The sequence below is a fragment of the Lolium rigidum genome, chromosome 7, assembly GCF_022539505.1.
Source record: "Lolium rigidum isolate FL_2022 chromosome 7, APGP_CSIRO_Lrig_0.1, whole genome shotgun sequence".
In the NCBI taxonomy this organism is placed as follows: domain Eukaryota; kingdom Viridiplantae; phylum Streptophyta; class Magnoliopsida; order Poales; family Poaceae; genus Lolium; species Lolium rigidum.
The window spans coordinates 159,006,271-159,033,022 of NC_061514.1; the positions used below are offsets into that span (position 1 = coordinate 159,006,271).

The following is a 26,752-nucleotide window of genomic DNA, read 5'->3' on the forward strand; positions in this document are numbered from 1 at the left end:
TATCTCTAACCTAGTTTTTAAGAAAAATATATAATTTTGTCGTAAATTGATATTTTATGATTTTATTTATGAAATGGATCACATAGAGAGATTAGGCAAGAATATGTTTCTATGAAAAAGCCTAAACAAATTATATACACCATCCGTATAAACTATGTCTTAGATTTATTTTCTTTTTCTATGAGAAAAAGCCTCCAGATTTTATTTCTCAATTACAGTGTAACAATTAGCTAGCAGTAGCTGTGAGACACACTCTGAAAACTGTTGTACTCAACAAGCGGTACTCCCTCCAACTCTAGCCAAGTTTGCTAGGCGTGCTACCCTATTTTGATCTCGTTAATCCAAGACATCCTTTGTGAAAGGGAGTGAGCAATAAAAATAAGAACTCTGGAAATCTTTCTAGTATTATACTCCCTCCGTCCATAAATAAATGTTAAAAATTTATTTAAATTCGGATGTATCTGTACACTAAATCGTGTCTAGATACATTCAAATTTAGATATACTTTTGGTATCTATTTATGAACAGAGATAGTATTTAAATTTGTAATAACGAGTACTCCTTAAAATCTAAAACGCGTCACACCGTCCCCAGTGGCCAAGCTCACTTGTATTCACCAGTTCAAAAAAAAAAAAGCTCACTTGTATTCACAAGTGTAAACTGAATCTTCTGCTCACTCGCCAAGCTCTACATCGAGAGGACGACATACCTAGATCTAGAGCTGGCCGTGCCTTCAGCAACTCGCCGGTGAACGGGTAGAATTAATATTTTCGCCTGCAGAGACGAGGAGGACGAGCTCGATCTGGCGAGCGGCGACGACGGAAGATGATTTGGCGGGCCACCTTAGTTCGCATCTGACAGTTGGAATCTGATGGAGTTTCCCAAGCCGCTCACATCAGTTGAAGATGAAGGTTAGGTCGATTCCATTTACTTTCCTTCTTCAGACACAGCTGCCATGTATCAAGTTGATTCAAGGGGCTGGTTTCAATTCATTGTTGCAGATGCAATCTTTTGATGCTCGTCTTGAGTAAGGGCTGCAAGCTGTGCTGCTATTTGTATGGAGGCAGCAGTGGTGAGCGTGTCGGAGGGCGCTGTAGGCTCCCTGCTTGGGAAGCTTGGCGATCTGCTCGCTGGCAATTACAACCTGCTGAAAGAAGCCATAGATGACATCGTGCCACTGAAAGCTGAGCTCGAGAGTATGCGCGCGTTCCTGGAGAGGACGTCCGAAGCGGACGAAGAGCCCGACAAGCAAGCCAAGTGCTGGGCAAAGGAGGTGCGTGATTTGTCCTATGACATCGAGGACAGCGTCGATGACTTCATGCGGTCCGTGGAATGTGAGTCCAACAGCAAGCCGAGTGGATTTTTGAAGGGGTTTATTCATAGGACCATGAACTTGTTGACAACGATGAACTCTCAGCATAAGATTGCCAAGGAGTTCCGAGGCCTCAAGCGTCGTGTCGTGGAGGCGAGCGAGCGACGCACGAGGTACAAGATTGATGATGCTGTCTTCAAGCCAAACAACACACCCATTGATATTCGTCTGCTGGCATTATATGAAGATAAATCAGGCCTTGTGGGTATCGACGGGCTGAGGGATGAATTAATTAAACTGATGGTTGATGAAGAGGATGTCTCCACACAACAGATGAAGGTCCTCTCTATAATGGGATTTGGAGGGCTGGGTAAGACTACGCTTGCGAACCAGATTTACGGGAAGCTAATGTGCAAGTTCGACTGTGGAGCTTTCGTTTCCGTATCCCAGAAACCAAACATTAGAAATATTTTCAGAAGAATGCTCTCAGAAGTTGGCTATGAAGCTCCGGAGGGAACCAACATGGATATATGGGCACAGGATGAACTGATCAGTGCGCTCAGAAAATTCCTTATGGATAAGAGGTACTCCTGTTTGGAGATGACAGTAACCCAAGTAATTTATAATGTTTGGTGATCTAACTGTTTTTTAGCCTGCTGGTACTTTCTTGGCAAAATTCCTGTACCCCTCTTTATAGATTATACGTTTGTGGTTGACTAGTGGAACTAGTTTAAGCACTATAGTTTGTAAAACTAGAAATCGGACAATTGCTTTTTATCTATTCTGGAAATAAATTCCTCAGATCAACTCTGCTCTCACAAATGTGTATAGAAGATTCAACTTCATTATAGACAAGTAGATTTGCATTTCAACCATTGACTGATAAAGGTTTGTTTATGGTGTATTCACGGTTTTGAGATGCAGTTGTAGAGATAGGGAGTGAGTATGCTTTCATATATATTTTACTTTTCCCTATAGTTACCACTGGCTGATACTTATTTTAGTTTATGTGATTTAATTTTGCAGGTATTTTATTGTAATTGATGACGTTTGGGATGAAACTGCATGGAATGTTATTAGATGTGCTCTTCCAAAAAACTCTAAAGGTAGCATGGTAATAACAACTACACGAATTGATACTGTGGCTAGAGCTTGCTGCAGCAACCAACGTGATTATGTTTACAAGATGAAGTCACTAAGCCACAAAGACTCAAGAAAGCTATTTTTCAAAAGAGTATTTGGTTCAGAGGATGCCTGTCCTCTGTATTTGGAAGAAGTTTCAGCTCAAATTTTAAAAAGATGTGGTGGCTTGCCTCTCGCTATTGTCACTATATCGAGCCTTTTGGCTAGTGAGGGAACCAAATTGAAGGAGCACTGGGAGCACATAATGGATTCTCTGTCCCCAAATTTTGAAGTGAAGCCAACATTGGAGGGAATGAGGCACATACTAAGCCTTAGCTACATAAATCTTCCTTATTATTTGAAGACATGCATGCTATATTTGTGTATCTCTACTCCTATAGTGTAGCAGTTTTGAATTTGGATTTACCACCTCTATTTCAACTTTCCCGCCGGAGCAAGCCAAACTCAATCCCAGCCATTGATTTGCTATCTTTCACTGCTATCCACCCTCCATCGGACGTTATTCTCCTGGATCCAACGGCTAATATTTACCGGATTCGCTGCACCGCTTTCCACATGTGCCTGAACCAGCCCGCACGTTCTAGATAGCTCTTGACTGACTCTGTATGGCGTCGGCCAAATTTGAATCCAGTTTGCCTGCGGAACTCCCGGACACCATACACAGCCAGCGCGCCAAAGCTAGCATCTCCATCCCCTCCACCTATTCTCTACACCCTGCTACGGTTGCATCTTCTTGCTTTGCTTTCGCCTGCATCTAGCCTGTGGGATCTACGGGAGGGAGCTGAAGTGCATAGGCAACAGGTAAGCACATCGCTATCTTTCTTTTCTGTTGGTTCCAGATTTTCTTGGTCATTTATCACATTGGAGTAACGTCACAGTCAGTGCTTCTGGCTAACAACTTCTCTTTTTCTTGTACATTGCAAATCTCCGCTTTTTCTGTCCTTTGAGGTGGATATGTGTGTTTATGCACATCAGGTGTTTGTGTTTTTGTCGGAACTGCTGATCAGTGATATACCAATAGGAGTAAATGGGATTAGTGTGTGGTTGTGAATTTGCATACCAGACTCGAATGGATAAGTGGATTGGTCCAACTTTTGTACCTTTTTTTTTGTCAGTTGGTTCAGTACGTGTCTGCCATTTGAGACTCATCAATTTTCTTTCCTTTATTATATCACATGGCATCGTTATATAAACTGTTCTGATCTGTTCGTAAATTATATGCTCTTACATCTTGGCTTATGTATATGTCTAATACCGAACATGGTGTTCACACTTCTCTATAGATTTGGGTTTTGCAACTTCAGAAGACCAGCCTCGGCGTCCCGCATGACTCTGTGTCAACATTCCGACCTGAATATCAGCTCATTTGCTTCACATTTATCAGTGTCAGGTACACAATCCTTACCTTAAAAAAAGTGCATAATCTTTAATCCTGGGTCTACTGTTCCGATCACAGTAAATAAATAACTTTGCGGTCTCCTGAGATGTACAGTAATATAAGATGTAAACTGATTTCATCCAGTTATTTGCGCTCATCTTATGAGTGCGGATAGTTACATAGGAGGTCCGCTCAGTTGGAGGTACAAAGTCATTAGAAAAGATTAAACTGATTTCATCCAGTTCTATGTGCTCATCATATGAATGTAGGTGATCACATGTGAGGTCTGTTCAATAGGTATGAAGTCTTTTTTTTTTTGAATATGTCACAGTAGTGGATAATTCAACATCATTGGAATGGTAGTGTTCTATGTCTATCTAATCTAATCATCTTCTTGAATATAGCTTAATCTTTATTTATTTTCTGGATGGCATATACTTTGTTATGTGTACTCATACATGGGCTAATTTTACTGAGCTAAATCATCATGTTGTTGAACCAACAGATGTACCGATGAATCCTGCACAACGTAAGCGCTATCGTGACCGGGATAGATACTTGGGAATGACACCAATTCAAAGAGAAGCTTATTTACAGAGGAATCGTGAGTACAAACGAGCTAAACGAGATAACAATGCAAGTGGTAGTAGTGCACAGTTCATAACTGGGCAAACAAATATCCAGTCAAATATGTGCCACCCAGATAATGGAACTCGTGGCACAGTTAGTCAGTCTGGAGTATATGCATCTTCTACTTCTCTTGAATATCAAGATGCAGATATTGCATTGAAAAATAGCAGTCAACGTAAGCGGCAACGTGGCACTAGCTGGTACTCAAACTTGACACCAGAATAAAGAGAAGCATACTTGCAAAGGAATCGTGAGTATAAGAAAAGAAGAAAGTCTCAGTTAGCAGGTTGTAGTAATCCACACGATAAGACTGATTGGGTAGGTTGCAGTAATAGAAAAAATAGAGCTGGACAAAGTGACAGCTTACTTAGTCAACATACTTATATGGAAGTTCATGACCATATGGTTTCTGAATCTGAAGATGCAATCTACGTCCCAATGAATATTTTTCCTGCTAATAATTTCAGCACCAGATAACAATGTTTTTTCTAAATTACTTGTACTCATAATTATTTTTAATTATGGCCACCAGTTTTACTAAAATTATTCGTATCATCAGGTAATATCAGTGAAAATGGAGATGACATGACAGTTGAATATGGGCAAACCCAGGATATGCTTGAAGGCGATGATGAAGATGATGAGAGCTATATATTCGGTGGACGAGGTAAACGTGTTAATACATATGTAGCCTAATTTTTTTTTGTTTTTTTTTTGCAGACATCGTGATCATTACATACTGTTTTCTCACTTTCCCAAGAAAATGGGACAGGTTCTGAATATGCGTCCTATCAAGAACCAAGCCGTGCAATTCGTGAAACACAAGCTGATCCATATGATCACATATATCAGAATTTACCAAGTGGTAATCATGTCTTGGAGGCAGTACCTAATTGCAACCATTGCGGCGCAAAAAGGTTTCAGTATGAGAAACCAACATTTTGTTGTATGGGAGGCAGAGTCACGATAGTAAGTTAGTAACTCCAAGTGTTCCTGACGAACTGCGTCGATTGTACACAAGTCAAGATCCAGAAGCTAAGTTTTTCCAAGATAATATACGGTACTTCAATTCACACTTTTCGTTTACCTCCCTTGGTGTTATGTTAGACCAGCGATATTGCAATAAAAGGTCTGGAGTTTACACTTTCCGTGCACAAGGTCAAATGTATCATGGAATTGACCAATTGGTTCCAACGGGGGATGGCCCCAAACATCTACAACTATACTTTTATGACACTGATCTGGACTTGCAACATAGATTCCGACACTCCCCTAATCTTGATAGAGTTCTAATCAGAAAGTTGACGCACATACTTTCACATAGTAATCCTTATGCCCAAGCATTTCAAAGCCTTGGTTCAGTCTCAAATCTCGATGAATATCGAATTGAGCTTAACACAGACATTTGTTTAGATCAACGAGTATATAATGCACCCACTACGTCACAAGTAGCAGCAATCTGGGTAGAGGGAAATAATCCACAAGGTCACTTTGAGAGGAGTATAATTGTATATGGTAAATCAGATAAGCCACAATACATAAAAGCATACCAAGGTTGCTACGATCCACTGTCATACCCACTTTTCTTCCCGAATGGGGAAGTTGGTTGGAACCTGAATATACCGAAAGTTGGAAAAAATGCAACTCTTAATAGCCATCAAGTAAATGACCTCGATGAAGAAGGTAAATAGTTATATATTTTGAGGGTGTAGTCATTTCTATATTTTTTTTTCATAATTTAATGTAAACATTTTTCGTTGTATAGGGCAAGAGTACAACTCCGGTTCTTGTGTTTCACCAAGGGAATATTATTGTTTCAAATTGCAAATTCGAGACAGAGAATTTAATGTCTTACTTTTTGGAAAACGACTCACTCAACAATACATTGTTGATATGTACATAAAGATTGAATCAATAAGATTGGCATTCTACTTAAAACCATCAAATCAAATTCTCATACGAGCAGATCTGTATCAAGGGTTGGTTGATAGTGTTGTTGCTGGTGAGACCCGTGCATGCATGATTGGAAGGCGCATTGTACTCCCTCCCTCTTTCATTGGGGGTCCGAGGGACATGCGTCGAAGGTATTTGGATGCTATGGCCTTGGTGCAGCGGTTTGGGAAACCAGATTTATTTCTAACGATGACATGCAACCCAAATTGGGAAGAGATAATAAAAGAGCTCGCACCCGGCCAATCAGCGCAAGATCGACCAGACTTGGTAGCACGGGTCTTTAAGGCAAAATTAGAGGATCTGAAGAAGCTTATATTTAAGAAGAAATTCTTTGGGGAAGTTGCTGCTCACGTGTATGTGATTGAATTTCAAAAAAGGGGACTTCCCCATGCACATTTCTTGATAATTCTGAAGTCAAATTACAAAATAAACAACCCTGATCAGTATGACCAGATTATATCCGCCGAAATTCCTGATAAAGTTAAGTATCCAGTGCTGCACGATTTAGTTATTAAACACATGATACATGGTCCATGTGGTGTTCTCAATAGAAAAAATTCCTGCATGCAGGATGGAAATTGTAGATACCACTATCCCCGCCCATTTTCGGAGGCCACGTTGCAAGGAGATGACTCATATCCAATCTACAGACGCAGGGATGATGGTCGTCAAGTGCGCATAAGGGGAGCAGTTTTGGATAACAGATGGGTTGTTCCATACAATCCATACCTTCTTATGAGATACAATTGCCATATCAATATTGAAGTTTGCTCCAGTATTAAGGCTGTTAAGTATTTATTTAAGTATATATATAAAGGCCATGATCGTGCTTCTTTTATCCTAGAATCTGCAGGAGATACAGTTATTGATGAAATCCGTCAGTACAGAGATGCCAGGTTTATATCACCTCCTGAAGCAATATGGAGGATTTTTTTCTTTTAATCTCAGCGAGATGTCTCCTCCTGTTCTACAATTACAACTTCACTTGCCAAATATGCAAATTGTTCGTTACAAAAATTCTGACAATTTGAAGAATGTGATAGATGCAGAATCATCTTCCAGGACGATGCTAACTGAGTATTTCAGAATGAACTCCATTGATAGTTATGCTAGAATTTTTTTATATAAGGACTTTCCTGAATTTTATATATGGCAAAGAAACCACAAGACATGGAAACGCCGTACGCAAAGGATTCAAATAGGTAGACTTGTGGCTGCTCACCCTGCGGAAGGCGAGCGATATTACCTGAGAGTATTGCTAAACCATGTCAAAGGGGCTACATCTTTCAGAGATTTACGTACTGTCAAAGGTGTTGTTTATTCCACATTTAGGGAGGCTGCAGAAAGGAGGGGTCTCATTGAGGCTGACAATAGTATTTCTGATTGTCTCACGGAAGCTGCAACATTTCAAATGCCTTATGCACTTAGAAGGCTTTTTGCTACGATTTTGGCCTTCTGCGAGGTAACACATGTTCGTGCATTGTGGGACAAGCACTTTGAAGCCATGTCGGATGATTTCCGTATGGAGAGCATGAGTAATGAAGCAATTAGGCAGAGGGTGCTTAGAGACATTGGAGATTTGCTGTACTCAATGGGGAAGGACATCAGGATCTTTGATCTTCCTGATCTATTGGATGCACATGATTTGGAAAGCTTGGAGCAGAGAGAACTAACTGATGAGATATCTATTTCGGTTGATAGAGAAGACTTACGGTTGTGTGGAACTTTAAATAGCGAACAACAGCTTGCCTTTGATGAGATAATGAACCATGTTTTAGAAAAGAAGGGTAAGGTCTTCTTCGTCGATGGTCCCGGGGGTACAGGAAAGACATACCTATATAAAGCCTTACTCGCTAAAGTGCGATCCATGGGACTAATAGCCATTGCAACAGCAACATCAGGCATTGCAGCTTCTATCATGCCCGGTGGTAGGACTGCCCATTCGAGATTTAAGATACCAATAAATGTTCAAGAAGACAGTATGTGCAACTTCAGTAAGCAAAGCGGAACAGCAAAATTGCTTCGAAGATCATCTTTAATAATCTGGGATGAAGTTGCCATGACAAAATGGCAAGCTGTCGAGGCACTTGATAGAACCCTGCAAGATATTACAGGATGTGGATTGCCATTTGGAGGAAAGGTAATAGTGTTTGGGGGAGATTTCAGGCAAGTACTCCCTGTGGTGAGACGTGCAAGTAGGGCGCAAATTGTTAATGCTACTCTTAAAAAATCCTATCTCTGGGAGGGTATGAAGAAAATTAAACTCCAACACAATATGAGAGCACAATCTGATCCATGGTTCTCTGATTTTCTCTTGAGAATCGGAAATGGTACGCAAGAAACAATTGGAGAAGACTATGTGCAACTACCTGAAGAGATAGTTATAAGTTACACAAATTCAAAAGCCTCGATTATTAAGTTGATCAATGATGTATTTCCTTCACTTAATCAGAATGGAAGATCATCATCTTACATAAGTTCCCGTGCCATTCTTTCCACAAAAAACGAATATGTGGATGAATTAAATGCAATGCTCATAGATCAATTTCCTGGAGAAGAAAAAATATACTACAGTTTTGACTCAGCAGTGGATGATACACACAATCACTACCCATCTGAATTCCTCAATTCTCTCACACCTAATGGTCTTCCTCCTCATGTTCTTAGATTGAAGATCAATTCTCCGGTCATCTTGCTTCGGAATTTAGATCCATCTAATGGGTTATGCAATGGCACGAGGCTTTTTTTTTTTTGCGAGGGAAAGAAAGATATATTAAATAATAGGGGGATTACAGTCTTGGTCGACGGCCCGGCGCATGTCCGGGGGTAAGTCCATGAACCACACGTTCGACCTATGCTTAACCCTACCTATCTTAGCAAGCTCATGACTGGCCCTATTGGCGTCACGGCTGATCTTGAATACAGATATCTCTCTTTCCCTTAAAAGCTCACGAATGACAGAAATTCTAAACGCATATATAGAGGTATTCGGAGTGGCCTCCTGGATGAGTTCAACTGCTTCCGAGCAATCAGTTTCAACTGAGAACGGGAGAGTAGTGCACAGGAGACCTAGCTGGACGCCTTCCTCTATCGCCATCAGCTCCGCTTCCGTTGCATCTTGGCATTGTAGTATCTCACGGCTAGCAGCAACAATTACTTTGCCATGGTGGTCTCTCAACACCATCCCAATACCCGCTTCATTATTATTCAGGAAAGCTCCGTCTGTGTTTAGCTTGGCTTGATTCGCTCCTGGTGGTTTCCATCTCATGCACACCTGCTGCCTCCCTTCTTGGACCTTGTTATTCACTCCTAGGCCGAGCCTTGATCAATGATCATTTTTCCTTTGATAATGTCCGCCGCGAGTATTGCTTGACCATAGTTATGGAGTTGGCGTAGCTCAGCAAGAATCGACGGGATCCTTCAATGGAGGGGCATGGTTTTGCATGTGTCATCTCATTGTGGTTGTGCCAAATCCTCCACAAGACCAAAAGTGTTCTCGCGCGCTGTGTATCCGGGATAACAGTGAGCGAGCTGGCAAGCAACCACTCGGTTCCTGTTGGCTTGATCGGGTCATCCGCTGGCAATTCCCACTCATCCTTCATCGCCAACCGAGAGCACGAGCTTGAGGGCACCGCATAAAAATATGAAATGTATCTTCAGCTTCTTTGCCACGAGATCGGACATGCGCTAGTCGTCGCCATTTTCCTCCGTGCCATATTTTCCTGTGTTGCTAAGCCATTGCGACAAACCTTCCAGGCAAACAGTTTTACTTTGGGAGGGACAGGGAGTTCCATATCGGTTTCCAGCTTGGTCGGTCACCATTGGGCCGTCCGCTCGTGGCTCCTCAGCTCCGGTCTTGCATGGCGTTGTCAAAAGCCAAACTATAGGCACTTTTACTTGTAAAAATGCCTCGCTTCTCCGGTACCAAGCAACAAAGTCGCTCTCATTCCTTCTAGAAGTCTGAATTTTAAGGATATCAATGGCATCATCTGGTTCAAAGTAGTGCTGCACTCTATCAACATTCCATGTACCGTCCGGCAAGAGGAAATCGGCGACCCATCTATATCGGCAGCGACGTCCGGGAGGTCTAGACAGGTGAGAGCTGTCACGGGGAATCCAGGGATCTCGCCACACCCGTATATGAGCTCCATTGCCCACGCGCCAGATGATGCCACACTTCGAGTAATTCGAGGCCATACTCGATGGCGTGCCATGTCGGCGATCCATTTCCTGCAAACACCGTGTCAATTAAGGAGCCATTAGGATAATACTTGGCTTTCAAAAGTTGAGCACACGGGGTATCCGGAAATTGTATAAGTCTCCAAGCTTGTCTAGCAAGTAGTGCACGATTGAACAGGCGCATATCTCGGAAGCCCACACCTCCCCGGGACTTTGGTCGGAGCATGCTATCCCATCCAAGCCAATGCGTCTTCCTCTTCCCATTTTCAGCGCCCCACCAATACCTTCTGATCATCTTTGTGAGCTCATCGCATAGTCCCATAGGTAACTTAAAAATCCCCATCACATATACGAGTGAGCGCTTGGGCAACAGATTTGATTAGTACCTCTTTAGCTGCCCGTGATTTATGGCTATCATCCCATTCCACCAAACATTTCGCTAATTTTGCTTGCAGACTTTGGAACTTACCCTTGTTCATCCTCCCCTCCGGTGTGGGCAGCCCCAGGTACTTTGTTTCAAAGGTCTCCTGGGTGATATTTAGGCAAGCTTTAACCTCCACGCGTCTATCCAGGGGGCAGGAATCACCAAACAAGATTGAGCATTTGTTAGGATTTATTAACCGCCCTGTACTTGGATGCATAAACCTCAAGTACCTCCTTAACTTTATTTGCCTGATTCAACTGCGCCTTGAAGAAGAGCAAGCTGTCATCTGCGAATAAGAGGTGTGATACTCCGGGGGCGCGGCGACATATTTTTACTGGCTCAATATTATTAGCAGCAACCTCTCTTTGTAGTAGAGTAGAAAGACCGTCAGCGACGAATAAAAACAGAAATGGAGATAAGGGATCACCTTGCCGGAGGCCCCGAGAAGGCGAAAATGAATCAAGTAGGGTCCCATTGAATTTTACCTTATAACTCACCGAGGTGACGCATGACATTATCCAGTCAACCCATCGATGAGCGAAACCCAACTTTTGCATCACTTTCCTCAAAAATCCCAATCCACCCTGTCGTACGCCTTTGATAGATCTAGCTTGTAAGCGCAAAAGTTCTTCTCTTGGTTTGTATTCTGCTCAATGAAGTGTAAACATTCGAAAGCAACCAAGGCATTATCGGTTATTAATCTACCTGGCACAAAGGCACTTTGATTGATTGATACTATCTCTCCCAATATCGGCCTTAATCTATTCACCATGCATTTCGCAATAACTTTGTAAATGACTGTACACAAGCTAATTGGTCGAAAATCTTTCAGGGTCTCCGGCTGATCTATTTTAGGAATAAGCACAATAGCCGTTTCACTGACCTATTGCACGAGGCTTATTGTTAAGGCATTTCAAGGTAATGTTATTGACGCTGAGATTATTGGAGGACAACATTCTGGAAAGCGAGTTTTCCTTCCACGGATCCCTTTGTACCCTTCTGAAGATGATGCACTTCCGTTTAAATTCACAAGAAAACAATTTCCTATTCGTCTTAGCTTTGCGATGACAATCAATAAAGCTCAGGGTCAAACCATTCCAAATGTTGGCATCTACCTTCCGGAACCTGTATTCTCACATGGTCAACTGTATGTTGCTTTGTCTAGAGGGATATCACGGCAAACGACAAGAATTTTTGCCAAATCAAACAAAGATATCGACCCACTGGAGAGAAGTACTAAAAATATTGTCTATAAAGATGTTTTGATATGTTAAATGTATTATAGGCGGAGTGATGTGCTACAGTGACCAAGGTAAAACCTCAAATTAGTATTTTCGAATCATGTTAACAACACCATGTTTTTTCTGCTCCTTTTTCTGTACGTAACATTCTGGCATGAAAAAAAAACTAATTAAGACTCTTTGTCGCATGCACATTTTCAGCACCATGTTTGTTCTACTTAATTTTCCTTCAGTTTAGATATCTAAGCTGCTAACTTTTGCTAGCGGTTAAGATTTTGAAACCATGTGAAGGTTGCAGTTTTGTCATACTTCAGAAGATGCCATTTTTCTCTTGCCACTGAACGCCTTCTACCCTGTTCATAAGAAGAATGCTTGTGCTTTAGTTTAGATTCAGCCACGCTTTATCTTTTTTTGTACTAAGTCCAGTTGTAATCATGTTCCTTGCCATGAGAAGAAACTTCCTATCTCACGGGTTTAATCTCTTTTTCTGTTTGAATCCATGATTCACTTAGATATTAATCAATATTTTCTATGGAGTATACCATCCAATACTTATAATCTGTATTTCTGTGTGTTTTCTACAGGAAGAGTCCAAATTTGAACAATTTCAGCCTTCCTGCCACATCTATGGCGTGATCAATTATGCAATGTCATTATCAATCTTTCAGTTGCATGGTGTCCTCCTTCATGGGCGTCACATCATCAGTGCCCAAACTTTCTGTAACTGAATGTGCTGTTTCTTTATGTGGATGGATACACAGCGTCATGGATGGCTTGTTTGAGAAAGCTTTAAATATCAATATGATATATATGTCTGATCGCAACATTAAAATGATATGCCGAGTGATGTGCTCCATAAAGCCTCCAATCTCAACTTGTAATTTTTTCTGGCACATGAGAATTTGTTGACTGCTCATAAGCAGTGATAGAGCACAAGTCAACTATGGTCCATGAAAATTTGTTTTTAATTTGTATGTACAACATGTTCTGGAATGTACAAATATTATCTATGAAATACTGAAACTCATGTATCTCCCATACATTTACTCATCTGATGCGCGTAAATCTTGTCAGAAGTAAAAGCATGTTGAGTTTGGCCAAACTTCCAGAAAAACTATGGAAACCTACAATGTCAAATCAATCTTATTAAATATATCGAGGATATTTTCATGTTATATTGATACAGTATAATAATTTTTGATAGTTTTTTCAGTAAACTTAATCAAACCTTACTTTAGCTGACTTCAGAAAAATTTATACGCCATGTTTTAATAAACATAGGTAATATGTATTATTGTCATTTCTTTTGCCGACGTGCACTGCACGTGCATATGTAGTTATGTACTAGTATATCCAGAGGACTACATAATGAAGAAGAATGATTTGGTCAGGCAATGGGTAGCGCAAGGTTTTGTGAATAAAGCACATGGGCGAGATCCAGAGAATGTTGCAGAGGGCTATTTTAATGAGCTTATTAACAGGAGCATCATTCAATCAGTTAATATTGATCATAATAATGAAGTGTTGTCGTGCAGATTGCACGATATGATGCTTGACCTTATTATACACAAGTGCAGAGAAGAAAATTTTATCACTGCAACAGATGATATCCAGGCCATAATAGGTTTGCCTGACAAGGTCCGCCGACTCTCCCTGAACCTTGACGGTATAATAGATGGCACGGTATTGGAAACCATCCAGCTCTCACAAGTAAGAGCGCTGGCAAGATTTGGTACCTCTGCATATGCACCTCCTCTCTTGAAGTTCAAGCATCTCCGAGTTTTAGCTCTTGAATTTTCAAGTGGGAACAGTCTGGAGATAATTGACCTCACTGGAATGTGTCATTTGTTCCAACTGAGGCATCTGAAAATTAAAGCTTATTGCAAAATAGTGTTACCAAGTAATATTCGGGGACTGGAGCAATTGGAGACATTGGAGTTGGGAGCCTATGGTCTTGAAGTTCCCTCAGATGTTATTCATTTGCGCCGGTTGCTGCACCTGATCATCCCTATTGGGACAAAGTTACCCTGTGGGATTGGCAACATGAAATATTTATGTACGCTGCATGGGTTTGATATAGGCTTGAACTCAATGGATAACATCAGAGACCTCGGAGATCTGACCAATTTAAGGGATCTTCAAATATGTTTTGCCGAATTGGAGCCTTTGGATGACATGGAAAGAAGACAATGCTTGGATGTTTTGAGATGTTCCCTTGAAAAACTTTGCAACCTCAGATACCTGCTCACTGATTCTAAAATCAGTAGTACGTATGCCTTGAATCCGCTATCCGCTTCTACTTGCCTACTTCAGAGGCTTCAGAGGTTGTGGGTGTTCTCGAGGGTTCCTGTGTGGATTGGAGAGCTCCATAATCTCTTTGACCTTGATCTTGCGGTTGAGGTGTTGGAGAATGATATCGGAATTCTTGCACAGTTGCAATCTCTTAGCCACCTCAAATTGCACATCGAAGGAACTCCTGAAGCTGAAGATAAGTTAGTCATCTGCGGAACAGGATTCCCCGTTCTCAAGGATTTTAGGCTGTCCTCCAAGAATATATCAGAACTGACGTTTGAAGCAGGCGCAATGCCCAGTGTCCAAGAGCTTGATATAAGATTAGATTCGCACTATGGCACTTATCCTATGGGCATCAAGCACCTGCTAAGCCTCAAGAATATCCACATGGAACTATGGGTTCTAAGCCCCCTTGATGATGGCTTCAGATGGAGGAAGTACCGCCAGAAGGACATCCTTGGCGCCAAGCACCCAAGGTTAGCAAAGGCTTCTTCTGAATCCACTCTGAACTTGCCTTTTTTTTTTTCTGCTTGCAAGTGAACGAGGGAGGCTGACCTGTGTTGTTGTTAAATTGAACTTTTGCAGAGGTTACTTCCGGTGCATATACCGGCACTCGCAGGGATGCAAAGCGGAGAGGCAGGTGCAGCGCACAGACAATGACTCGGAAAGCTTTCATATCACGTACCATCTGAAGCACACGTGTAACCACACGGTCCCGCTGCCACAACCAGGACAGGAGCAGAGCGTCCAGGTGCCACAGCTATGGTTTCCTTGGCTATGGTTTCCTTGACTATGTGACCGATGTTTGTCACGGTGAGCTATGGTTTCCTTGGCTGGTGTCACGGCCTGACAGGGTCCCTGTCCACGCCCCCTGAAATGAGAACAAAAAAAAAGGCTTCCAAAAGTAATCACGCCCCCTGAAATGAGAACAAAAAAAAAGGCTTCCAAAAGTAATCAATCAGGAAACCGGCCAGTCATTAAGCTGGTACTGGTAGCACAATTCTGTATCTCGCGTGCCTGTCATTTTAATTTCCATTTGTTTGTCTCGGCCCTTGTTGCATTCTTCTCTCTTTTACTTTGATGTAATATGCACATTTGTACTAGATGCCGATATTGTTTCCAAGTTGACCATCTGTACCTGTAAGCATGATTTGGGCATGAACATATTCATACTTGGGTTCTTCACGGGGTTGTTTCAAGTTATTCACTCACTTCTCGTAATTTCTGTCATGGTGGCACCTTATTTAAGCAGACGCCACTGTCTATTTATTTGTCGTGTATACAGAATTGGACGTTTTACAGCATTTGCAGTACTAAGTGCACGTGTTTGGATTGTTTCATAAATATTCAGCAAATATCACAGTTCAAATTTTAAGTATTTTCAAATATTTTAATTACCAGTCTTGTTTTGAAGCTCTGGTCGTGAGAAACCCCAAAACTGATCCTAAGTTGGATTTTTGGTTCAGACTTCAGAATCAATGAAGGTTTCAAAATTTAGAAACCAAGGATGCGCTATCCCATTCCCGGTAGAAAATCCGCTCTCTCATCTCTAAGACCGATATTCAGTTTTCCAGGATCCAACAATTTGAGAAAAAAAGACTCTCTACCATGCCGGTAGAACGTACAAACGACGGTTTGAGCAATCTGATCCTACCAGCACAGACCGAGACGTACGGTCGTACAGAGAACTAGATGAGAGGCGCGCTTCGCCGTGCCGCCTTGTCACCGCCTGCATTTTGTCCTGACATAACGTGGCTGTCATGGTAGAATTGCAGTCATTTGGGTCTTCTCAACCATTGTCGGCATAACACGCCGTTGGCAAAAGAGGTGAAAAACAGTAATAGATATTCATAGTTCATGTGGTAAAAAAAAAGCTGGTAACACACTGTGGCAGCAGAGGAAACACTTTCTACCATAGTAGACCACTCAAAATCAATTTTAACTTCCTTGAGAGGGAGATAAGGAACATGACAAATAAGCCAATGAACAAAAATGGCAAGATCCCTGAACTTACAGGCCAAAAGTATCAACAATCAATATGTATAAAAAAATAAACATTGGAGAAATTTGGTCATCCTAAAGAGAGTCAATTTGTACAACAGAACTTAGAACTAAGTGTAGCTGTGCTACTTTAGTTTTTCTACCGGTCAAGAATAGGACAAAATAGGTAGAACAACCTCCAGTTCCAAGGACCTTCAATGTGTTCTCATTGGCGTTTTTCGACCTTCGTGCTCGCAAACCCAAGTGGTTTCGTCCTGGTGGCGGCAAGGACATGCAGCCATGGAGGAGAAAGACCTGATCGATTTTCTTGTCATCTGCTTAGGGTCCTTTCTGGGGCCATTCCAAAGTAGAACAAAGAGAGTAGGTCAAAAGACCAATCCGATACTGTTGTTGATTGCCCAATTCATAAAATACGGCATGTAGCATACAACCGCAATCACAAGCAACCGAATATGGTATATGCTTTATATGGGACAACAATAGATGATAAACTGTTTGATGAGATATAGGAATGAACCCAAAATAAAGTATGGTTATAAATCAATGAAATAAGTATACATAATGCCAACGCTAATCACATTTGGATCTTACCATCTAGATTTATCTCTTTCGAGAGTTATAATATTTTGAACTCCATAACACAAATGTGAATGTCACAAGAGAGAAGATTTTTTTTTTTAAGGGACATCTCACCCAGCTAATTCTAGAAAGAAATATATAATTATATGGCAACAAAATAAGAGTACATGACATGGAGGCATACTAAACTTTTCAAGCAACATAACAATGCAGAGTAAACGGTTATGTGAGAAGGAGTGATCTTATTACCAGATAACACCTTGCCAGATAGTGCTATCAGACTGCCAGTGAGTATTCTCATCTTCTACCATAACACCTCTAGTCCCGCCTCTGCCACCAACGTAGATGGATAGGAGAACATCGGCAAAAAGAAAGTTTAAACCTGTTTTTGAGTTGTCAGAACAACAGAAAACAAAGAAACTAATAGTGGAGGTTGCAAATGAACATAATAGAAAGTCTTACTGCTGAATTTTTGTTTCCAAAGGAAAAAGCAAATAGAGAACTGATTTAGGTGAATTTGCACTTCAATCGGGAGCAAAGTATGTACTTTCGTCTTCTAACATGAATGTTGTAAACTTTTTTTTTGTGGGAAACCACTGATGATATTAAAGGAAGAAGATTACAGAAAGGCACACAACAAAGATAGAAATTACAACGAAGTCCCTCTGCAACTCGATGTCGCCGGCGAGGAGCAGAACGTGCCGATGGCGCGCCGCCGCTGCATCCTCCCTTGAGCCTTGGATCGGAGGATGTCCCCTAGCGGACGGGAAGTCGTCGGGCCTCGAACTCTGGAGAGCCTCCGCCCTTCTCCGTCGGCAGACTGAATTCATTGGCTTGCTATATTTTGAGCTATTGATGTCAAACATCTAAAATCAGGGGTGGTTTGCTCAACGTAAAATGTCAGACCATGGACAAACATAAGTTCATGCTTTCTTTTTACTAGCAACATTTAATGAAACCTCTTGCAAGCATCGTTTGTTATGAACTTATGGATACACATAGCTACTTGGAGCTGCCCATTTATCCGTTTATGCCAGTGTTTGTGTGACAAAATCACCATCATTCAGATGGGCTAAGCATGGTGATAGTCAAAGTGCAAGAGAATTGATGCACCATAAAGACCCTGAGCTAGAAAGCAATTCCAAGTTATACCTTTAAATATTTAGCCATTTCTACAACCTAAAGCAAAGGACAAGTACTGGATTCTTATTGTGACTTTGGGCACTATGCAAACTGGGTAGTATACTGTTTTCTAGTATTGCTTCCAGGGGTAGTTCTAAGCTTCTGGTTAATGTATGTGCAGTGTAGGCCTCAGAGATTCATGAAAGTTCGAACCATTCACACATACTTAAAAAAAAATCACTCCTTTAGCCCAATGATAACGTTTCTTGAGGTGCTAGCTAGATCCAAATAATTTAACTTCATTAATCGGCCAGGTTCACTCGGTTCGTTGCTCAAATCAAGATCAATAATATAGCTTGATTTTTTTTAAAAAAATGGAAGATCAACAATTTAGTAACAGGTTTGAACACATTGACATAATCAAAGCGGGACCAAATTCACTACCATAACAACTACCAAATATGGTACTTTCTTATTGACATAGGCATCCTCAATGGGCCTGCCGAAAAAGGTACCCGGAGTTTACTGAAGGCCCACGACCCGAAGATCACAAAGCCCGGAAGCCCAATAAGGCGTCGATATGGAAGATAGAGATATACTAGGAATAGAGACTTGTAATTATACGGGGCGAACTCAAAGAGTCTCCCGCTGTTTGTAACTTGTACATCACGAAACCCTCGGCTCCACCTCCTATATAAGGGGGAGTCGAGGGAGAAAGAAAGGATCGATTCATTGTGAACACAACCCTAGTTTTAGCAGTCGAGCACCTTTTCGGCTGAAACCTTCGAGATCTACTTGCCCTCTACTTTCCATGAAATCCTAGTCTACAACTTGTAAGCATTGACAAGTTAATACCTTGTCAATTGGCGCCGTTTGTGGGAATTAGAGGCGACAAGGAGCTGATCTCGATGGCACGTTCAACATCGTCGACATCTTCGGTGGAAAGCAACGCGATGGATGTAGGTAATTAAACAGATCAAAACTGGTCTCGTTGATTTTGTTCCTCACCCTCCCGCCCGTGTGGATGCATATGCCTATCTGGAGGAGCCAATGGAGATGACGTTCAGAAGTTTCAACTTCTGCATCGGGAGAGAAGGATCACATCGCCTAGCGGCACCGATTCGTTCGGGACCGGTAGCGGTTGGTTCCGATCTCTTGGGATCATCATCGTCAATCAAGTCAAGCGACGAGGAAACTTCGTCGGCAAGCTACGTCAAGCCCGCCGCCGGCGGAGATCTCGTCAATCTGTTCGGAGGGATGTCTTTCGGGTCGTTCACGGACTCCGATCTAGACAGCGACTCGGAAAGCATCGACAACTTCAACTTCATCGACAGATCTACTTCTATTCGGGAGGTCTTCGCCGATCATTACGACGGTGTCACCGACCCCGAAGATGAACACACAATGCCAACATATCACCAAGTCTGTGTAATCGGCGAGCCGAGTCGTCAAGAGGATGAAGCATCAGAGGCTTTCGATGATTTGGAAAATCCATACATCGATCCCGCTGACCTTACGCGAGGATTGGGAAGCAAGTATGTCGGGCCTACACCTCGCCAGAGGTTGCAACTTTCGCAAGCAGCTTGGGACAGAGCATCAAGAGCCATGAACGGCACAGAGCCGATGACCACCACCGCTACAGGGGAAGAGCTGCAAGCATATCAATATAGACTCGCTCGTGCTAACCGAGAGTTGGAAAAGTAAAGTGTGATACTCGAGCAAAGAAAAGTTGCAGCCTCCGCGTCGAGCAGGCGAAGAGCTGAGCAAAGTCGACAATCAGGAACTTCGGGAGATAACCATAGAGCAGCTTGCGATAGAGGACGATCTCGATTGGCGCATATACCCTAAGGCGAGCGGGAGCATCTGATCCAAAACCTCGACATGTCCTTTATGTCGATAGATACAAGAGGAAATATCATCCCCAAAACATCGGAAGCTGGGTATATGGCGACTCAAGCCTATATATTGGCATCTAGGCCACCTCCTGGAGATCCAAGAGAAGCGTTGTAAAACATGGCTATGGCAGGAGTTGGAGCCATGGGAACATCGTTCGCAAGTACAAGCGCACCACCTGAAGGTGCCCCAAGGCGAAACAGTCCTCGACCCGCTGTGGTAACGCAAGATCCTCCAAGAACAGGTGACGCGAGGGACACAACGCACGAGTTGATAGGGCACGCCAAGAAAGGAGGGAATGTCGGCACTCATCAGAAGTAGACGAGGAAGACATGTGCGGGCTCCCTTGCTTCACTCAACGAGTCCGCAAAACTCGGGTTCCGTCTGGGTTTAAATGACCCGACAACTAAAAAAAATTCGATGGTTTGCAAGATCCCGAGGACTGGTTAGTTGACTACCTGGAGACAGTGAAGTTGACAGGTGGAACCAAAGCAACTGCCATGCAGAGCATCCAGGTTCACCTAAGAGGAGCCGCAAGGTCATGGATAAAAAAACTACCGGTAGGATCCATCGACAGTTGGGAAACTTTTGAGGATATGTTTATGAAAAAAATTCTATCCACGTGCAAGAAACCCGCATCAATAGAGCAGCTAAGGGCCTGTAAGCAGAAGTTTGATGATCCAATGAGGACGTACATCCAGAGGTGGAACATTATCAAAAATTCGGCAAAGAACATATCTGACGAAAGAGTAATAAATGTGTTTGTTGCGGGGATCCGAAGAAAGGACCTAATCGAGGACTTGGGAAGGACTAACCCGAAAACAATAGCAACGCTCATGGAAATAGCGAATCGCTGGGCAGATGAACAAGATGCTATTCAAAATAAATGGCACAGGTCACCCGATGATGACCGCAACAGAAACAATCAAAATAGACGATGTTTTTCTCGACAGTTCTCAGATTACGATGGCCCCGTCCAAGTAGCGGATGGTTTCCGAGGAAATAGCGGAGGAAATCATCGAGATGACTATCAGAGGAGTAACGAGCAGTGTAGTGACTACAGGGATGCTCCCCACTCTAACAGGCAAAATAGTTGACCGAGGTTCCAAAAGCCATATGTAACACCCGAGGATCTTTTGAATGGACCATGCCAGATGCACTTCTTTCTCGATAATACTGGGAAAAGATAGTCGGGTCATCTTCAGAAGGACTGTCGAACTTTCCTAGCATTGCATAGATACGCATGACATACCAATGCACAGGCAGCAAGCAGGAACCCCCAGGGCCAAGGAGTGAGATTAACCTTCCACCTCCACCCGCAATTACCGATGAAAATCGACATCAGTTGCAATTGGTGGCAACCCCAGCCAACAACGGTCCTTATATTGACACAATAGGAGTAGTATCGATGATTCAGAAGGGCAGACCTTCGAATAGGGCCCAAAAGGTGATTTCGCGACAAGTTTACATGGCAGAGAAGATGCCTCCACCAACGATCGAGTACTTGAATTGGTCGGCACAGGACATCGGGTTCACCCAAGTGTACCACGCGCATCAAGTTCCATAGCCAGGGCAGTCAGCTTTGATTCTACCAGTGGTAATTGCAGGATTCGGCGTTTCACGTGTGTTCATAGATGGAGGGAGCAGCTTAAACCTTATGTACGCAGATACATTGAGGAAGATGAACATATTTCTGGCAAATTAAACACCAACTGACACGCGCTTCCACGGCATCACGCCCGAGAAGCCAAGCTATCCATTGGGAAAGATCAATCTCGACGTTTAGTTTGGAACCCGAAAGAATTACAGAAGAGAGAAGATGGAGTTCGAAGTCGTAGATTTTCCATCACAGTATCATGCTCTACTATGACGACTCGCTTATGCCAGATTTATGGCGGTACCACATTACACATACTTGTTGTGGAGGCTCCCTGGACCCAAGGGCCCAATTACGGTAAAGGGGAGTTTTGCTCTAGCAGATAAGTGCGACAAAGATTTCCACAGGTTATCAGAAACTTTCGGGATGCAGGCAGAATACATGGCGTTAAGGTTAACAACTGATTATGATGTGTTGCCTGACGGAGGGAGGCGCTTAAGGAGCAAACTTTCGAAACCTCCAAAAATTCAAAGGAAGTGCCCCGACGGATCCTAAGAAGACGATAGCTATCACAACAAACATGGATAGCGCATAGGAAAGCGCGCTCGTCGAGTTCCTTCGTGAGTGCTGGGAAATCTTCGCATGGTGTCCAGCTGACATGCCAGGAGTACCCAGGGAACTTGCCGAGCACCCCCTTAATCTGGATCCAAGGGCTAGGCCAATTTGACAACCTTTGCGGCGTTTTTTGAACCAAACCGCAAAGCTATGCTCTCAGAAATTAATCAACTTCGAGAAGCAAACTTCATCAGGGAGTTGCACACAGAGGCCACATGGGTCGCTAACCCAGTTCTGGTCCCGAAGAAAAACACTGATGTCCTTCGCATGTGCGTCGACTTACGTGTCTCATTAAACATTGTCCAAAGGATCACTTTCCCCTCCCGAGGATCGATCAAATTATCGACGGGATGCGAACGTCTTTCCTTCCTGGACGCGTATTCTGGTTACAACCAGATCCGCATAAAAGAAGAAGATGAGGTCAAAACAGCTTTTATAACCCCCTATGGTATGTTCTGCTACAGAACAATGCCTTTCGGGTTGAAAAACGCGGGAGCTACTTATCAGAGGATGATGCAAAAGTGTCTCGCCACGCAGATTGGCAAGAACGTCCAAGTGTACATCGAGGACGTCGTCATATCAACAAAACAGGGGTTATCTTTGATCGATGATCTTAAAGAAACCTTCAACAACCTTGACAAGTTTCGCCTTAAGATAAACCCGACGAAATGTTTCTTTGGTGTTCCTGTAGGAGAACTCCTCGGGTACTTAGTATCAGCCCCTCCGGAGAGTAAAAGGCCGCGAGGTTTTACCCGGCTTCAGCCCCTCCGAAGAGTAAAAGGCCTACGTACTGCTAGATCTATTACTCGGTGGAGAATTACAATGGAGGGCTCAGTCGGCGGCTACGCCAAGAGCTACAAGGGAAAGATTGGATCTCAGATGATGTTCCCTCTAGGGTTTAGCTCGGGGGTTTATATAGGCACCCCAGATCTAGGGTTACATGAGGATAACTCCGAATCATAACAGTTGCTACAAATCCGGGATCGCTGCCTTCTCGCAAGTAATCTCCTTCTCCAGTTGCGTAGATCTTCATTCAGTCGGCCCATCCGGGTGTTACAACCTGATCGCTACAGGCCCAGCCACCCAGTCATCCGGGCGACTGGCAGTCTTCTTGGACCTTCACCTCCATAGCGAGTGGGACTGGTGATAAACCTCTAGTGCATATCCCCATCACTTAGTACGTAGCAAATAGTCAATGTTCTCAACTATATTTCCTAAGTAATGTTAGCTAGCTAATCTCAAATTATGTAGGATACTCTTAAGACCCTAAAATAATTATGAGTAGACCACAGTTGGTATACAATACATGGTAGTCCAAAGAGAGGATACAACCATAAGGAAGATATCCTATTGGAAGATGTGTACCAACACATGTAATTGGTAAGTAAATTATCCAAACGTGTAAAAACAACTGATACTAAGGAATGAATATAAGTTATATGAGGTTGTATCAACCATGATGAGTCAATCATGGGAGGAAAGGAAGAGGGATAGGAATAATATATGACTACTTACATGGTAGAGATAGAAATCATATATGATTCACCTGAGAATCGTTATGTGATGGGCTAGAATATCATAAATACTTAGGAGGAGTTTGATAAGAAGTTAGACGCGAAACAATAGAGTAAGATTGTGTTCCAAAACCATGGGAACTGTGTCAAGTACATCAGAACCCTAGTTATATGGTAAGAACATAGGAAAGTATATGAGCTATATTCCAATAGTTATGTATTTAGATTAGCTATGTTAGAGCCTAGACACACCATGTGAAGTAGTCCTCAACAAAATGGAAGCTAAGTTAGTACTTCCAAAGAAAATTAGGTTAACCTTAACTATCCTAGACCACTTTGTTTCAAGTTTATCTCATTGCAAATGTGCAATTAAGGTAAAGGTTGAGACAAATAGTAGAATTCCCTATATTCGTGCTAAGTATCACGATATAAACCTTTATTATGTGGTGTTCTATACTACACATCAGAGCCTGATGTTTAGAGATGTCTTACTCAACAATCTTATTCAGGCCTATGATGATGTGTAATATAAGCATAAAGCTGAATCTTCTTGGATTTTATTGGATTTTCATTGTTTGACTAGATCCATACATGAAGTTTGACTTTGATATGCAAATGCATGTTGCTATATCAAGATCTTACTTGGTGTTATAGATCTAGAGGGTAATGGTATTCGTGTGAGGAAGTGACGAATTCTGAAGATTGTGAAGACAAGAGGAAGATTCATTAAAAAGAAGGAAGCAAAATTGTGGGAAGTAACCACAATACTCTGAAGGAAGTACAATCAGAAACTCATGCTTACCTCAACAGAGGAGTACTTTTTTTTTTTTTTTTTTTTTGAACCAAGACACAGTAGGAGAGGCTCCTACCGTGGTTTTTCATTCATTATCACAAGTATTTACAAAGATGGTGCAAGCACCCTTTACATAGACCAAGGAAAAAAAATAAAATTAAACTGAGTCTATAACAGTAAAGATGTGTTCTACCAGGTTTTGAGGAACCCTGAACCTAAGCAATAATAAGTCAGAGCAAACTCTTTCTCTCCACGAAGCTCTGGTTGGTCTAATATCTCTAAAAATAAGATTGTTTCTCTCTTTCCAGATTCCCCATGCACCAATAATGAATTTTTCAAAAAAGAGTTTTCCTTGATGCATCGAGCTAGCCTGTGATATGATGTCAATTGAGGTATTTGCAGCAGGCCAAATAATGTTTAATCTGGGCCAACAACTAGAGCTGAATGGACATTTGAAGAATAGATGAACCAACGTTTCTTCCTCTCCAGAATTACACAATGGGCATGAGAAATTATTATCAATATTAATACCTCTCCTTCTTAGCATATTCCTAGTATTCAATCTGTCTGCTAGTAGCAACCATGCAAAAAACTTTAGTTTTGGCCAAATTTTTGATTTCCATATCCACAAGAAAGGAACTGGTGGTGTTATGTTTCGGAAACAATATCTGTAGAATTTTTTTGATGTAAATTTTTCTCCCCATTTATATTTCCATGTGTCATTCTCAGTAGTAATCTGCAAGTTTTCATTCATCACATCTTGTAATTGCTCCCAGTCATTATATGCTTCAGGTGAAAGAGGCAAATGAAATAATTCCATAAGATCTGTAGTTGAACAAAACTCCGTCACTGAACTGTCCTCCTTCACAGCATATGAATATAAGCAGGGATAGTTATTTTGCATGATACCATGATTCCAATCATCTTTCCAGAATAGAGCTGAGGTTCCTTGACCAACTGTGCATTTGGCTACTCCCCTGTACAGTGGTGACAACTTCATAATAGACCTCCACCAGAAAGAACCACATTTATCGGAGGCATGCGGAATAGAATTTTGATAGTATGAAGACCAAATCAAATCAACCCACTGCAAATCTTTCTTATTATAAAATTTGTCCAAATATTTCAGAAGCAATGCTTGATTTTGTGTTTTCATATGAATTATCCCAAGTCCACCTTTATCTTTTGGCTTACAGACCATGTCCCAGGCTGCTAATGAAAAGCACTTGTCGGCACCATCATCTGACTTTTTTGCCCATAAACATCTTCTTCTTATTTTTTCAATCTGCTCCATTGTCTTTGGATTAATTTCTATTGAGCACAGTGTATACATAGCTATTGACGATAAAATGGCATTAACATAAGCAAGTTTCCCTGCATAAGATAGCAGTAAAGTTGAAGTGGTAACTTTCCTTTCAATTCGATCTACAAGCGGCATCAGATCTGTAACTGTTGGTTTTGTTGTTCCCATGGGTAAACCAAGATAGGTAAATGGCATTTGAGCTACTGAACAACCAAAAATATCTGCCAATTCTTGTGCTCTTTGTGCAGAGATATTAATTGGGACTAAGTTAGACTTATGGAAATTTATCTTCAGTCCAGTAGAAATAGCATAGTCGACCAAAATATTCTTAAGATGTGCTAGTTGATTTCCACATGCTTGCATAACCAAAATTGTGTCATCGGCATATTGAATCACTGGGAAGTATCCACCACAAGGTATAGGTAAATTGAGTCTGCCATTTTGATATTCTTGGTTAATCACTTTCTGCAAGAGCTCAGCACCTGCCACAAAAAGTAAGGGCGAAAGAGGATCGCCTTGCCTCACACCCCGCTTGCAATGGAATGTGTTGCCAGGGACACCATTAAGTAAAACAGAGGAGTGACCTGAGTCTAAAATACATTTTATCCATTTTATCCAAACTTCATCAAAACCCATATGGACCAAAATTTTCAATATTGTGTCATGTTCCATCATATCAAAAGCCTTTTCGAAATCAAGTTTCAAAATAATTATTTCTCTCTTGGATGTTTCACATTGATGAAGAAATTCGAAAGCCCAAGCCAGACAATCCTGTATGGTCCT

At 42.0% G+C, this 26,752-nt stretch overlaps 2 protein-coding genes across 6 annotated transcripts; both read left to right on the forward strand.

The window, feature by feature from the left end:
- Positions 1-690: 690 nt before the first annotated feature.
- LOC124670780 (disease resistance protein RGA5-like) lies at positions 691-13,201 on the forward strand. Of its 5 annotated transcripts, none has more exons than XM_047207259.1 (8): positions 691-911; positions 1,002-1,896; positions 2,339-3,256; positions 3,739-3,845; positions 5,023-5,130; positions 5,224-5,523; positions 11,852-12,331; positions 12,845-13,201. In XM_047207259.1, exons 2-3 carry the CDS (start codon positions 1,058-1,060, stop codon positions 2,838-2,840), a joined length of 1,341 nt encoding a protein of 446 aa, XP_047063215.1. In that variant the 5' UTR covers positions 691-911; positions 1,002-1,057; the 3' UTR covers positions 2,841-3,256; positions 3,739-3,845; positions 5,023-5,130; positions 5,224-5,523; positions 11,852-12,331; positions 12,845-13,201. The 5 variants fall into 5 exon arrangements, with proteins under 5 accessions (XP_047063215.1, XP_047063212.1, XP_047063214.1 ...); XM_047207256.1 differs by having other exon boundaries at positions 5,236-5,523; XM_047207258.1 differs by lacking the exons at positions 11,852-12,331; positions 12,845-13,201 and adding an exon at positions 6,987-7,080 and having other exon boundaries at positions 5,236-5,523.
- Positions 13,202-13,620: 419 nt separating this feature from the next.
- Positions 13,621-15,737, forward strand: LOC124670779 (disease resistance protein RGA5-like). The gene is made up of 2 exons (XM_047207255.1): positions 13,621-15,028; positions 15,138-15,737. Exons 1-2 carry the CDS (start codon positions 13,629-13,631, stop codon positions 15,340-15,342), a joined length of 1,605 nt encoding a protein of 534 aa, XP_047063211.1. The 5' UTR covers positions 13,621-13,628; the 3' UTR covers positions 15,343-15,737.
- The last annotated feature ends 11,015 nt before the right edge of the window (positions 15,738-26,752 follow it).

Coding starts and splice junctions, on each gene's coding strand:
- LOC124670780 (XM_047207259.1), top strand. CDS start 1,058: ATGGAGGCAGCAGTGGTGAGCGTGTCGGAGGGCGCTGTAGGCTCCCTG. Junction 1,897..2,338: donor AAATTCCTTATGGATAAGAG/GTACTCCTGTTT, acceptor TTAATTTTGCAG/GTATTTTATTGTAATTGATG.
- LOC124670779 (XM_047207255.1), top strand. CDS start 13,629: ATGAAGAAGAATGATTTGGTCAGGCAATGGGTAGCGCAAGGTTTTGTG. Junction 15,029..15,137: donor CTTGGCGCCAAGCACCCAAG/GTTAGCAAAGGC, acceptor GAACTTTTGCAG/AGGTTACTTCCGGTGCATAT.